The sequence below is a fragment of the Neopelma chrysocephalum genome, unplaced genomic scaffold, assembly GCF_003984885.1.
Source record: "Neopelma chrysocephalum unplaced genomic scaffold, ASM398488v2 Primary Assembly neopelma1_97065, whole genome shotgun sequence".
NCBI classification, from domain to species: Eukaryota; Metazoa; Chordata; class Aves; order Passeriformes; family Pipridae; genus Neopelma; species Neopelma chrysocephalum.
Genome location: NW_020925707.1, coordinates 1,643,975 through 1,659,779, shown reverse-complemented (window position 1 = coordinate 1,659,779; position 15,805 = coordinate 1,643,975). Strand labels below are relative to the sequence as shown.

Here is a 15,805-nt window from a genome sequence, read left to right as displayed (position 1 = left end):
CGCCCGCGCAGGGCTCGCCGGGAGTCGCCTCAGCGCCCGCCAAGGGAGGCGGGACGGGGAGAGTTCCTGCGGGAATGATAAGAACTGTGGCAAAAAATCCAAACCAAATCAAAACAAAAACAAAATTAAAACAAACAAAAAAAACCCCGTCAACGTGATAAACTTCTGCGGAATAGCAGCTCTGTTTTTCTTTCAGTTTTAGCCGTGTAAACTTGCTCCCTTAGATTCCTTCACTAGTCATTTACTCTCTCCCAAAGAACCATTGTGTATAAGATCTAATTATGATTGAAGGAAGCAGCATTTCATAGCCTCTTCTTTGTGCTTCAGCCAACAAATTTTAGATATTACTGCGCTTGTACTTGAAGTGTGTGAAAAAAGTGTGTAGAGCACATGTGGACTGTCACGGGATTTGTAGTTAAAATGGTTCCTGGTGGGCGGACATGTAAAAGGTTCTTTTCTTAAACTACACAGAAAATAATTTTATTGCCTGTGTAGTCTAAATCTATCATTCCTTTGCCTTAAATTACAGGAACTTAACATATCCAGCTTGAAGTCAGACCAAACTTCAGTTTCAAGAACCACAGATACAAAAATACCAAAATGAGTTTGTTGTCCATCTAACACTAACAGTTCCATCACAAATTAGAAATGATAAAACCCCACATGTTAGAATAATGAGTGACAATGTGTCACTTCACATCATCAGTCTTAGGGTACAATGTGTAAGAATAAGAATGACAATTCCTGAAAAGGACAAGAGCAGTATACGAGATAAAGCAGGATTTTTTTCTTTTTAAGTCTCCATTGATTTTATACCTTTCACTATTCAGAATCTGTATTTCAAAGGCTTGCGAGTTTAAGTTTTATGGATACCAACCAACTATTGACTTCACTGATTTTAGTCCTACATTAACTTTGGCTGGTATCATGCTGTCAGAGACTGAAATGGTTAATGATTTATGCATTCCAGGAGTTTGCAGGCTTTTGACTTTTGCCTTACACCTCTGATGGGCAATTGGGCCCATCCCCCCCTCTGCCAATCTTGAAAGGCAGGAACCAGGCCAGACTCAGAAGCTCTACGCAGGCCCAGAGAGAGGTTGGAGGCTCGAGACATGGCCCATGACACTGACCATGGATATAATAACTCATAACTTCTTCGAGTGTGGGGGCTTCCCTCCTTCACCCCCAGCAGATCAAGGCCACCACTTCAGCTGACGGACATGGAAGCGGCAACTACCAAGTGTCATCGCTGGACCCCGTGGGCGGTGACTATATGCATCTTTCCACTCTCATATTTTCTTTCCCTTACTCTCCCTTATCCTTACCCTGTCTTTCCTTTCTCTCCCTTATGCATTTTCCCCCCCGAAGTTATCCCTTTGCCATATTGCTATAAATGATATAGATGACAACACCCAAAATGCTAACATACCTGTTGAAACAAAATTGTTAAAATGAACCCTATCTATATATGTCTAAAATAAACCTTACCAATATATGTTTTCAGACACCGATTATTTAGTGTCGTTTCACTTTAATCCACCCCAAGGGAATTATTGATAAAAACCTGAGTTACCTCCCCTCCCCTTTTCCTGGGGCGGGTCATAACACATGCACTATTAGTGATTCCAAAATTCAATCTGAAAATGGAGAAAGGCAGATTTAGATAACACGTTTGGAAATGTAATCATAAAATGCTTTTGGCAGACTTTGGCAAGTCTGTGACCCAGTTATGTGCAGAACCAAGAATTTACTGTTTCTAGTGTTTCTATTGTTTTTCTCACAATAGCACTTCTCATCTCTTTACCCACAACACAATTTCAATATATTATCTCATAACCAAAGCAGTTAATAAAAAGTACAAATACTCAGTGTGATTTTTGTGCAAATAACAAAATCTACAAAGAATATAGAATAGAATATCATGTCATGGCTAGGCTTCGCGAACGAAGATTTGGGAAGGACTCTACCCACGTTTCTTGCAAGCGCGTTGGTGGCTAAAAAGGCCAGTACGAGATAGACACGTCCGGTTGCAAAAGACACAGCAGAAAGACTCCTTAGATGGTATATTCTGCAAGGCTCGATTCTTTCTGCGTTGTCTTTTCTCCTCAAGAGTGATCCTGCGTGCTTTCTCAAAAGCATCAGCAGCGTTATAAATGGTCTGTCTCCAGGCCTCCCGATTAGAGGCCAGAGTAGACCAGTTATGGTGATCAATATGCCCGAGGCTGAGTTGTTGCTTCAGGGAGTCCTTGTATCTTTTCTTCGGAGCTCCTCTCTTGCGACAGCCAGTGGCAAGTTCACCATAGAGCAGGATCTTAGGGAGGCGGTGGTCCTTCATCCTGGAGACGTGCCCTGCCCAGCGCAGTTGCGTTCTCAGTAGCATGACCTCAATACTTGTGATTGCTGCCTGTTCAAGAACAGATGTATTGGTCACGTAGTCTGACCAGTGGATGTTTAGGATTGTGCGGAGGCAGCGTTGATGGAAGCGTTCTAGGAGACGCAGGTGGTGGCGGTAGATGACCCATGATTCGGAACCATATAGAAGAGTAGACAGCACTATGGCTCTGTAAACACTGATCTTGGTACTTTTCTTCAAGTGTTTATTACGCCAGACTCTTTTATGGAGCTTTCCAAAGGCACTATATGCCTTTGCTAACCTGTTGTCTATCTCCCCGTCGATCTTACCATCTGAGGAGATGAGGCTGCCTAAGTAATTAAACTGTTGGACTGATTTGAGTTCTGACTGGCCGATGGTGATGTGGGGATGATGGAGGACTTCCTGAGGTGCAGGTTGATGGAGAACTTCAGTCTTCTTTAAGCTGACTTCCAGCCCAAAGAGCTCAGCAGCCTCTGCGAAGCAGGATGTTAAACGCTGCAGAGCTGCTTCTGTGTGGGCAACAAGGGCGGCGTCATCAGCATAAAGCAGCTCCCGGACAAGATGGTTTAGGGTCTTGGTGTGGGCCTTCAGTCGCCTTAGGTTGAATAGGCTTCCATCAGTACGATATCGAATGTAAATACCGTCCTGATCATCGAGGTCTGCCGTGGCCCTTTGGAGCATCATGCTGAAAAAGACTGTGAATAAGGTAGGAGCGAGAACGCAGCCTTGTTTCACGCCATTCTTTATTAGAAAGGGCTCAGAAAGTGTGTTGCCATATCTGACTTGGCCGTGCTGATCCTCATGAAGTGAGATGATCATTTTAAGGAACTTGGGGGGACAACCTAAACGTTCCAAAATCTGCCAAAGACCTTTTCTGCTCACAGTATCGAAAGCCTTGGTGAGGTCGACAAAGGTTACATAGAGACCTTTGTTCTGTTCCCTACACTTCTCTTGCAGTTGTCTGAGAACAAATATCATGTCTGTGGTGCTCCTGTTGGCTCTGAAGCCACACTGACTTTCAGGTAGAATTTCTTCTGCTATAGCGGGTATTAGTCTGTTCAGGAGTATTCTTGCCAAGATTTTGCCAGCAATGGAGAGCAGAGTAATACCACGGTAATTTGAGCAGTCTGATTTAGTACCTTTCTTCTTATACAAGGTGATGATGACTGCATCACGAAGGTCTGAAGGTAGTTCGCCTAGTTCCCAACAGCGCACCACAAGCTCATGAAATTTAGCATGGAGTGCAAGGCCCCCATGTTTCCAGACTTCGGGTGGAATTCCATCAACCCCAGCTGCCTTGCCGACTTTCACCTGCTGTTATGGCCTTAAGGGTTTCTCCTAAAGTGGGGGCAGTATCCAATTCGAATTTCACCGGTTGTTGTGTGATGGACTGAATTGCTGAGTCTTGGACTACACGGTTGGTGCTGAAAAGAGTCTGAAAGTGTTCAGACCATCTATTCAGAATGGAGGTTTTATCTGTCAGAAGTGTTTGACCATCTGCACTGAGTAGTGGGCTTTGGACTTGGTACGTAGGCCCGTATGCTGTTTTCAGGGCCTCATAGAATCCTTTGTGATCCCCTGTATCTGCACATAGTTGAGTTTTTGCAGCTAGATCGGTCCACCACTTGTTCTGGATGTCGCGGAGTTTCTGCTGAAGCTTGCTGCATGCAAGACGAAAGGCTATTTTTCTTGCGTGACAGGATGGCAGTGCAAGGTATGCTTGGTGGGCAGTTCTCTTATTCCTCAACAAGTCCTGGATTTCTTGATTGTTTTCATCAAACCAGTCCTTGTTCTTCTTGAGGGAGAACCCTAAGGATTCTTCAGAGGATTGCAGGATGCAGCTTTTAATATGATACCAAATTGTTTCAGGAGAGGAATCTGCAGGATTTGTGGGATGGTTTTCGAGCCTGGTTTGAAGATTTGTCTGGAATCTTTCTCTTACTGTGGCTGATTGGAGATCGTTAACTTGAAGTCTTCTCCTTGGGATACTGCCCCTTTTGCGTTTGAATTTGAGAATGAAGTTGAGTTTACAGCGCACAAGCCGATGGTCTGTTTGGCATTCTGCGCTGGGCATCACGCGGGTATGGAGGACATCGCGGACATCTCTCCGACGCACCAAGACATAATCAATGAGGTGCCAATGCTTAGACCTGGGGTGCATCCAGGTTGTCTTCAGACTATTTTTCTGCTGAAAGATAGTGTTAGTTATGGTAAGCTGTTGCTCTGCACAGAATTCTAGCAGAAGTCGACCATTATCATTGCAGTTTCCGACACCATGCTTGCCTAGTATTCCTTTCCAAGCCTCAAAATTCTTACCTACTCTGGCATTGAAATCACCAAGGATAATGATCTTATCATCTGCAGGCACCTTTTGTGTAAGGCAGCGCAGGTCAGTGTAAAATTTATCTTTTTCAGCAGGGTCAGCTTGGAGAGTTGGGGCATATATACTAAAGATGACAACGTGTTGCTTGTTGTTTAGTGGAAGGCGTAGGGAGATAATGCGGTCAGAGTGACCTGTCGGCAGATTTTTGAGTTTAGGGACAATAGAGTTTTTGATCATGAAACCGACACCTGAGAGATGTTTTTCGGTTCTGGGCTTACCTGACCAAAAGAGTGTGTAACCGGCACCATGTTCTCTGAGGCTGCCTTCCTCGTGAAGGCGAACTTCGCTGAGAGCAGCAATGTCGATGTTGAGACGAGCCAGTTCATGGGCAATTAGGGCAGAACGTCACTCAGGACGTCCACTATTCGTAGAATCGAGCATGGTTCTGATGTTCCAACATGCTAGAGTTAATTTGGGTACACCTTTGGAGGCAGGTGCATGCCTTTGTCTTTTGCTCTTTGTGCGACCGCATTGGAAGAAGATGCCCGTTGGTCTGCGGTTAACCAACCGGGTGAAGGTGGAGATGAGCTTTGTTTAGGCCACCTTTTCTAGGCCCCTCTCCGAGTGGAGCAAGCAGTGCTGTCCTTGAAAAGGCTGCTTGGTCGTTCAGGGTGCTGCCCCAAGAGACTCTCATCTCCGTCAGTCTCAAATGACCAATATCCTGAACCGCCTGCATGCAGGGTTGAGTCTGCGGCTCCCAGTGCACCTTTCACCTACCGTTTCGACCCTCGCCCGTCGCTGCAGGACTTTTTGCATGTGGGTAAAGCCTTCAAGCCTGCGCAATGGATTTTTTAGGTGAGATGCAGTATGCGCGGAACTGAACCCACCCTTTAATCCTGAGGTTCATCTGCCAGGGCCAAGCGAGCTTGGACGGTGGCAGCGAGGTCCTCGGGACGTAGGTTTGATTAGAGTGACCTTCTCTTAGATGGATGGCCTTACAGGGCTAAGCGAGCTCCATCTGCCCGGGTTTGAGATTAGAGTTGTCCTTCTCCTAGGATGATTGCCAGAAGGCTAACGAGCTCATCCTGCCCAAGAATGTAATGTATCTGACCCTACGGTTTTGACCTGTCTGGCATGGGCGACCCTACCGAAGGCATGTACCATCGCCAGCATAGCTCGCAACCACATATGGGCACACATGGTCTGTGCCTGTCAGAGCGATCTGGGCAAGTCCCTCACTTCCCACCCCACTATCACCTAACTATACACAATCTCAAGGAGACACCCAGAAACAACCCCCGCCCTGTCCACCCCTTCAGGACGCAACAGAGCAAAGCAGACACATCCAGAACATGCCGAAGCTGTGCAGCAGCCGCAGGTGAGCCAAAACCAAACAGACAAACAAAGCAACCAACCAACCCCCAGAATAGAATATATAGAATACCATTAAGGTGCAGAGTAAGTATAATTTTTTTTCTAAAATCAGAAAGATAACTGCAAGAGCTGCAAGGTTTTTGGAAAACTGAAGTCTAAACCTTTAAAACACACCAACTTAATTGTGAAATATAGAACTGTGTTGGGCAAAGTATCCATAAGCAGCCATGAAATTAGAGATACACTCTGATTTTGCATGAGTAGCTATATGAGTTATTAGTCAGTTGCTCAATTCAGTCAAATGTGAATGTTTGCAGTCTGTCTTTTGTTCTGATTTTAAACATGACGTGCAGGGATATTTGTTCAGAATTATGCAAGTAACAAGGTAACAGAGTAAACCTTAAGATCTAATAAAAGCTATCCAGTTGCCTAGGCATTTTAAAATTTAGCCATTTCTCAGAAAAATTGTCTGAAAGTGTAAATAATATCCACCACCTAAATATGATAAACAGAGCATACTTTGCCTGCTTGTGCCACAGAGGTCTTTTTCCTAATGTTTTTGTGACAGCTGTGGCTGCTGTAAATGTTTTGGGGTTTTTTTCTCTATTTGGGGAATACAGGGAACCAGAATCTCTTGGAACATCTAGAGGAGACTGAGAAGGACTGAAAAGCACTGCACACACCACCTAAGAAGAGAAAGATACCTAAATCTCAAACGCTTCCCCTGTAGATTTTACTGTTGAAAACACTAGTAAACATTCATAAAATAATTCAACTTTGATATTGATAGTGCTCTCTTAAAAGAATATGGGGGAAAGAGGATTGTGAACACAAGTGCATAGCCCTTCAGTTGAGTTGTCATTCATTCAGCTAAATTAACATAATTATTTTCCTGATTTATATTATTATTAAAATCATTATTATGATTATTATTAAGCCTAACTGCAAACTGCAGATACTAACTGGCCTAAAACATGGTAGTTTTAGAGAAGCAGTCACCCTTGTTAAAAATCCTGGAGAGAATTAAAAGCTTTAGAGGAGAAAACACATCAATTTATTACCACATGATGTTCATATTTGCTATATTTAATGCTACTGAGAATTTGTCAGTAGTCCTAAATTTAATGTTTAAGTATTATGTTTTAGTCCTCACTTTTTGAATGTTTTAATATCCTAGGACTTCTTAGTTTTGCAGTGTTTGGCTATCAATTTTCCTAACATTGAAACTAGTTTAAATCAATTCTTACCTTTCTTGCTTGTGCTAACTAGTACTTCATTTTTTTTTCATCTCACTGACACCAGTGAGATTATTTCATCTAAGGAGCCTTTTTCTCTAGTCCCAAAATGTGCTTGTCTTTCCAAGCAGTACAAAAATGTATACATATATAGCTATAATTCACTTATATTGAATATGCAATACAAAGACATAAACTTTAAGATTCTCAGCAGAAACAGAGACTTTAAATAAGCGAAAAAGGACCAAAACCAAGCAGATTAGAATTTCTGACCTTTACATTTTTAAATATTAAGGAAAGCCTTTTGCATTTAATACTGTACAACTTCAAAAGCACATTAAGTATGCAGTCTCAAAAAAACAACAAATCATGGTAGCAAAACTGAAATATGCTGAGGCAGAGATGTTTGTTTATTCTTAAATTCAGGCATCCAATTCATTCAGTAGGGAGGGCTGAATTCCTGCTGGGCAATCAGAACTGCATGTTCCTTTTGATACCATGCGGGATGTCTGTTGGAATCAGCACAAGATTTGCTTAAAGCCTAAGAGCCAAAGCTGGCTTTTGTGCAGGACAGTGGTTATTTTTGCCATTTTTCACTGATGTGTCCTGAATCATTCACTGAGAAAGTTCTCTTGCTTCCATCCTTTGTTTCGTGCTTTTCCTTCTCTATTTCTCCCTTCCTGACCTTGCTTTGGTGTTCCTTGTTTTTAATTTCTTCACAACTTCATTCTTACCATCCCACTTCACTCCCAGTATATCATCTTATAAGAATATAATGAAATTATTGATACTGATGCTGAAAAGTCATCACTGGATTTCTGGATGGATGATACCCTGTAGTTAAGAAGAAACTGAGAATGTGGACTTCTGAGTCATTCATGCAACTGTATTCATAATCAGAAAGTGCAGCTGTGGCATATTTGCAAAGATTTCTTTGGAATCAAGTGTTCCTGAAGTGTACTTTAAAAGTGAGAGCACTTAGCCACTGAAGGATAAGAAAATAGCTTGAAGGCCACTTCCAACCTAGACGTGTGTTGAATACATCTGGTTTAGGTTTCTGAGCACTTAAAACACTCTCTTCAAGGTGTTAAGGAAACTTCCCTGCCCAACCATCCAGAGGAGCCACTCTAGCACTCGCACTCACACCACCTGAGCTGGGACCGAGGCCCCTTCACCACTACCCATCCCATACTCACACTGACAAACAGGGTTTCCTCACTGGCTCAATCCCAGGTTTCCTATAGCAGTCTCAGGTGTCCAGATCTTTAAAATAATGTAATTGCAGTGCAATAACTAGATAACAAAATAACAGCTTGAGCTGATGCCTCCAAGGAGGAACCTCGAACAAAGGACCCCTGAACTTTTATAGCCTTACAGGCTAAGGGTGGGAAGGTCTGGGGATTGTCGGCTGCTGCTATGTCTCTGAGTGTCCAGTCCCTTGGCTGAGCCACAGGTCCCCATGCCATTTGTTGTGCAAAGGGTCAGCCATGATTATTAGAATTATTAGAGTAATGCCTCTGCCTGAATTAAGGTGCAAACAAGACCATATGCCAAAGCCAATAGTATGGATTTTATTTAACAGTAAATGTGAGATGGAGAGAGAAAGAAATAGGAAAAAGACAGTGGGGAGTGGGGGGTGGGAGGAGAAAGAGAGTGACAGAGACACAGAGTAAGTAGAAAGATATCACCACTCGTGGATCCTGATGGCGTCCCATTGGTCTTCTTCTGGTCTTCTTGGTGGGGGGGGTCTCACAAAACACAGAGTTCAACGGATGAGTATATGTTCAGGTATACATGAGAATGCCTAAGCACCTCCCCTGCAAGGGGGAATTTTACACTGTCTTTTGCAACACTGTAGATCTGTTGCAACACTGTGGATCACATGCAGTCATCTGGTGGAAGGCCCCAGCCGTCCCCCAGTGGACCCAGCCAGAGCTGATTTTCAGCACGGCTGCTAGGTTGGCTTTCCTTGTGGATACATTCTTCTCCCCCAGCCTGGTTTACTTCTTCTTAGACCTGAGATAACTGGACAATAGTTATCTTTATCTTATCTTAATTCCCATCAGCTGGCTTAGCTCATGGTACAAATTCCTGGAATTCAGTGATCTTAACAGTTATGACAGTTATGACATTTAAGTGTCTTATGATCATGAAAAGCCAAAGTAACATGTAAACAAATCTGAGATGCAATTTGAGATGCAGGTCTGGACCTGAATTGTACCAGAATGTAGTGCTCAGAGCTGGGGCTTTGGTTCACTTTAACATGAAGAAAAAAGGTTCTTGCAAAGGTAAGGTTTGATGTGAATTCCCCAAAATTTCAGGGTTATTTTTGGCTGGACCTTACTTCAAATTGCTACATCATTGCACAGTGATTGGAAAGTATGAAGATGAGTTGCTTTTACTAAAGATCTCTCAGTCACATTGACTCTGTACCTACAGCCTGCAGAGATCCATGAGCTCTCTCTCCTGTCCTAAGGCATAAAAATACTAAAATTAAAGTTACTTTGTGTGATTACAGTATGTGCATTTGGCCATGGCATACTAAGAAGCCTTTACATGTGAGCACTGCACATACGAAAGTGTGGTATGCCAATCTCATCCTTTCTCTCATGTGACTTTTTGTCCTCTGGTCTAAACGCCGCAGATAATGGAGTTTGATGCTATGCATCTGATTCTGAATCTTTAGCACCTGATGGAATTGCAGTAAGCCATGGCAACTGGAGACATCTGAAAATTGAAAAGTGGATCTTAGACCATAATAGGAAAAGTTCTCTTTTTTGTATGAAGAAGTTGCTGTTTTCACTAAGCTATGGGACAAAGTAGACTTAGAGACAGAGATAGGAATTCATCGTCTCTTCTGCTAGCTATTCTTACAGAGGAAAGTGATTCTTTATAATTTTAAATAAATGAAATAAAATTATATCCAGATAAGAAAGTTCTCTGTGCTGACTATGGACCCAGGAGAATCGAAACTCCTTTTTAAATGCATACAGTTTGGCAGTCTGTATTTCGAATTTGTGAAATTTACTCTTTTTACATTGTTCCTTATTATCTAGGTCATCTGTGTGTTGTGTAGGAATTACATCATTTCTATTCTACTCTGTGGCACTGTGGAACTTGTTCTTTGTTGGATTTATGGAAGTTGCTCTTCAAAGAGTTCAGTGTTGTATAAGTGTGTTTAGCTATGGGGTTTTTTCTTACATTTAGATTTCTTCATTGCATTAAATTTGACAGAACATTTTCTTCTTTCTTGTCTGTAGGATATACTGAAAAGAAGGAACTGGATCTCTGTTAAACTAAAGTGCCTGAAATAAGTACAACATGAAGGAATCTGAAGAAGGCTGGCAAATGCTTTTATAGCTTCATTGTAAAGATATGAAGAAAATGAATGAGAAATTTTGAGAAATAGATGCACCAAAATTGTCAGGCAAATTGGATGATATGAAATCTCACATGAAGAGGATGGTTCTGATGCATTAGTCAGAATACACTGTTATTTTTGCCCATCAGGGAGTAATTTTCTGATGGTTAAATAACTACTAGCTGTGCATATAAGATTTCCTGACCTAACCACTGACCTGAGAACATAGGAGGCTGCAAGAAATGGAATAGATCTTCCTTCTTGTTACTCAAAAATATCTTTAATGATGGAAAGAGGGCTTGGGTTGCAGAAAGACTGCCTTATGAAAATGCCTTTGCAAATCTTGAAATTGAACTGTGCTGCCTCATGTTCGCTGTCACTTTTTGTAATGCTAAGCTCTTCTTTGGTGACAAGGAGGAAGAGAAGTTTAGAGGGGCAAGCAGGGCAAAGGGCTTCAGCAGCCTGTACCATGACATTCCTAGAGAACTCTTGGATTGCAATGAATATTGTGGAATAGATTCTCCTCATTCTAGAGTTTTCGTCGGAAAAAAAAAGGCCTTGGCTCTGTCTTCCTTTTCTGTCCCAGATGTCCTTACACTTCACTTTCTTCAGTCCTGCATCCGACCAAAATAAACAAATCCACTCCAATGGCCCTTTTCCTCATAGTCATTCCTCAGCCATTCCTCACAGTGCTGTCTGAAACTTTCCCTGTTTCCTCTACTCTCATGTGCTGAATTTCTGATGTTTGGTGATGAACCAACTTGCAACCTTGCTATTTTTCCACAGCCAGGAACAGGTAGTTTGGTGGTGCCTTTCTCTCTGGGGGGGCAGCAGAGACTTCTGTAGAGGACAGCCTCCACTTGCAGTGTTTTCCCAAGAGCTGCAGGGGTTGGACTTCCCACTGTGACATCATTGGGTGGTGGAGGTGATAGCAATCCTAATAACCCTAGTAATAATCATAATCCTGGCAGTGGATTATGGAGTTACTGGGAGATGGACTGTGACCTCACATCCCTCAGTCTATAAACTCAGGTGCTGTCAGAGCCTGGGCCAGCCTGTGGGAACAAGCAGACATGGCCACAGGGAAGGAGTGGAGCTGCCCCATCTGCTGTGATGCTCCAGATGATGTTGCTCACGCAATGCCCTGTGGCCACCGGTTCTGCCTGGGCTGCATCCTGCGCTGGGCAGAAAGAAATCCTGCCTGCCCACTCTGCAGAAGATCCATCTTGACTGTCAAGTTTTCTGACCATGGCGGAGACAACTACCTACACTGTGTCATCACACCTCCCAGAGAGTCACCAGTGACCAACAGCCGGGCAGGAGAAGCTCCTGGAGGCCTGGCTGAAAACAACACCCATGGCCCTCCAGCATCCCCTGCCTCTTCTCCACAGGGGATAACAGCCCCCACTGAGCAGGAGGCTGCAGGGCCAGAGGCCGTGGGTGGCATCCTGCCCGAGCTCTGGGCAGAACTTTTCCGAAGGCGGCGGAACCTCCTGGACCCTGTGCGGCCCTGGCTGTGCCAGGGACTGGAGATGATATATGGGGGCGAGTGGTGGCAGGTAAAGAGTGCAGAGAGTGGCATCCTGCTTGCCCTCTGTGTCTATGGTCCAGACAGAGAGGTCTTGATCCAAAGACTGGAGCCTCGCCTCCAGCAATACACTGCACCACTGGTCCATGGCATCCTCAATATCATTGCGACCCAGTGCAGTGAGGAGGTCCGGAGGCTACGGCACTCCCGCTCTGCCAGGGAGGAGGATGAGATCCCTGTGGCCATCTCTGGCCCTACGGCTTCCCAGGGGGCTAATCCCACCCTCAGCCAGGCCCCCACCAGTGGCATCACGGATTCCAGCATGGAGGAGGAAGCTGGCACACTGGAGGCTGCCATTGAGGGGCAACCCAGCTGCCCCCCATCTGAGTCCATTCCTGCACAGCAGCTGCAGCCCCAGGAGGAGCAGGGGGAGACAACAGCAACCACAGGTCCCTCTGCCCAGGAGAGCAGCCAGAGCCCCTCTGCTTCTGGCCAGGGCAGGGACCACTTGCCCACAACGTCCCGGCATCTCCGAAAGAGGAGGAGCCCTGGGTCCCCAGACAGCACCCACTGCGGCAAGAGGCCTCACCCCAATCAGCAGTAACAGGGCTGCAGCAAGTCTTTATGCAAGGAAAAGAAAATAAATTACTATTTCCATGACACAGTCTCTGGGTGCTGCTTCCTCCCCCTTCTCCTGGGGTATTTCCCTTTCTCAAAATGCCAAAGTGTCAGCCAAGGACCCCTGGAGCCCCAGGGCCATCTTGGTAGCACTGCTTCCCCCAGGTAATGCTGCTGCAGCCATGACGATGGAAAAACTTCTGAGAAAGTACTGGGATGATGCTTAGAGAGGACTCACGAGTGAAAGGCTGACCAGGCATTACTGAAGCAAGAAAGGGAAAGTCTTTTTATCATATTTTCAAAAGAAAAAAATGTGAAAAACCTAGTCAGCGTCTTGCATATCCTCCATGTCTGTCACAAGGAGGATTTAAAAAAGCTGTGTTTTGTCATGGTTTTATTACAGAATTTATGTTTTACTGGTCCTGTGAGTCATCATCATCACCATCACGGCTAGGCTTCACAAACAAAGGTTTAGGAAGGGCTCAACCCACGTTTGTTACAAGCGCGTTGGTGGCTAAAAAGGCCAATACGAGATAGGCATGTCTGGTTGCAAAAGGCACAGCAGAAAGACTCCTTAGGTGGTATATTCTGCAAGACACGATTCTTTCTGCATTGTCTTTCCTCCTCAAGAGTGATCCTGCCTGTGTTCTCAAAAGCATCAGCAGCATTATAGATAGTGTGTCTCCAGACCTCCCAATTGGAGGCCAGAGTAGACCAATTATGTTGATCAGTATGGCCAAGGCTGAGATGTTGTTTCAGGGAGTCCTTGTATCTTCTCTTCGAGGCTCCTCTCTTGCGGAGGCTGGTGGCAAGTTCACCATAAAGCAAGATCTTAGGGAGGCGGTGGTCCTTCATCCCTGAGACATGCCCTGCCCAGCGCAGCTGTGTTCTCAGCAACATGGCCTCAATACTTGTGAATGCTGCTTGTTCTAGAACAGATGTATTGGTCACATAATCTGACCAGTGGATGTTTAGGATTGTACGGAGCCAGCGTTGATGGAAGCGTTCTAGGAGTCGCAGGTGGTGGCGGTAAATGACCCATGATTCAGACCCATATAAGAGAGTAGACAGCACTATGGCTCTGTAAACACTGATCTTGGTACTTTTCTTCAAGTGTTTATTTCGCCAAACTCTTTTATGAAGCTTTCCGAAGGCACTGTATGCCTTTGCTAACCTGTTGTCTATCTCTCCGTCAATCTTACCATCCAAGGAGATGAGGCTGCCTAGGTAATTAAACTGCTGGACTGATTTGAACTCTGATTCGCCAATGGTGATATGGGGATGATGGAAGACTTCCTGAGGTGCCAGTTGATAGAGAACTTCTGTCTTCTTTAAGCCGACTTCCAGCCCAAAGAGCTTAGCAGCGTCTGCAAAGCAGGATGTTAAACGCTGCAGAGCTGCTTCTGTGTGGGCAACAAGGGCAGCGTCATCAGCATAAAGCAGCTCCCAGACAAGATGGCTTAAAGTCTTAGTGTGGGCCTTCAGTCACCTTAGGTTGAATAGGCTTCCATCAGTACGGTATCGAATGTAGATACCATCTTCATCATCGAGGTCTGCCGTGGCCCTTTGGAGCATCATGCTGAAAAAGACTGTGAATGGGATTGGGTCCTGTGAATAAAGCACAGCTTAGTGGAATTTAAGTTCTATATAACAAAGTGTTGGCTGATACAAACCTAATTCAAATCAAAGAAAAGGTGTGATTTCTGCTGCCATGCAATCATTCTGTGTTTTAATGTGATTGACATAACTGCTGACATAGTGTTTTGGTAATTAAATATGCTAAAAACACTTTCTTTAGATACAATGAACTCAGTTTAGCCATGCCTGGAGCTTTTTCCAGGAGCATTTCTATAACTGCACTGTGGACTGCAGTAATTATTCCCAGACTCCCCAGACTGCAAGATTTCCTTACAGATTCACTATACATGACCAGATTTTATCCCTGCCCCTCCTTGAAGGGATCTCAGTAGCAACTCTGTCCCATCCAGAGACAAGGATGAAACAGGTTTCCCTAGAACCTGCCACCAGTTTCCATCTGCTGGGTTGGTGTGGTGGTTTGAAAAACCTTTTCTCTGGGGTAGTAATGGTTTGCCCCAGAGATAATACTGGACCAATCAAAAGTTCATATGCGCCTATGGAAATTACATACCGACAGAAATGGAAGAGAAGGTGGTGAAGATAGTTTAGAAGGTAGGTAGCCGTGATCTGAGTTAGAAGGAAGCAGGGGGCCAGTGAGCCCCTCTGGGGGCCAAGGGCCCCCAGCCCCCAGCTGAGGCTACGGGAGACCCGGTATAGTGTCAAAGCTGGACTGGGTCCCGTAATCAAGAGCTGGAAGAGTTTCCTTACTGTCAGCAGCAGCAGAAGACATTGAAAAGCGGCAGCAGAGCAGTCCTGAACAGAGATAGTGATGGCTGAAAGCCAAAAAGATAGCCAGGAGCAGCAAGATAACGTGAAGCCAGCTGAGAGATGCAGAGATGTTCCTGCAGGAGGGAGAGCTGGCAACAAAACAGAGGAAAACTCAACAGAGCTGGTTTGGGGTAAGACTGTATTACTTTCCCAAAACCCAGAGACCTCCTGAAGAGGAGAGGTGGACTTCCAAACCTTTAGGGAGTCCCAAAATGCAGCAGCAGCTATTGAGAGAGAGAGAGAGAGAGAGAGGGAGAGAGAGAGAGAGAGAGAGAAAGGAGCTGAAAAACCCAGAGTCATCCTGAGAGCTGAGCCAGGACGGAATGCAGAGGAGGTGGCCGTGCCCTCTGCTGCTGCTGCTTCTATCATGCTGGCGAGCTGAAACAGAGCAAAAGAGCTTTGCTAAGACTGAACTGAAAACTGCCTTCAATGTTCTAACCCAAGAGGAGTGAAGATCTACAAGGAGATCCCCCGAAGGCTCAGGCTTGGGGTTGGAATTTCCACAAAGTAAGAACAAAAATCCTGACTGCCATACTTAAATCTGCTGCCTTAGGAAAATGAAAGACACTAACCAGTGCCACAGAAA

General features: G+C 44.7%; 1 protein-coding gene across 1 annotated transcript; it reads left to right on the top strand.

Moving 5' to 3' along the window:
• Nucleotides 1-11,632: 11,632 nt before the first annotated feature.
• On the top strand, nucleotides 11,633-12,855 carry LOC113961197 (E3 ubiquitin-protein ligase Topors-like). The gene has a single exon (XM_027671332.1). The coding sequence runs from the start codon at nucleotides 11,741-11,743 to the stop codon at nucleotides 12,797-12,799; it is 1,059 nt and encodes a 352-aa protein (XP_027527133.1). The 5' UTR covers nucleotides 11,633-11,740; the 3' UTR covers nucleotides 12,800-12,855.
• Nucleotides 12,856-15,805: the final 2,950 nt, after the last annotated feature.

Excerpts from the sequence above, each read along its gene's own strand:
- LOC113961197 (XM_027671332.1), top strand. The coding sequence starts at position 11,741 with ATGGCCACAGGGAAGGAGTGGAGCTGCCCCATCTGCTGTGATGCTCCA.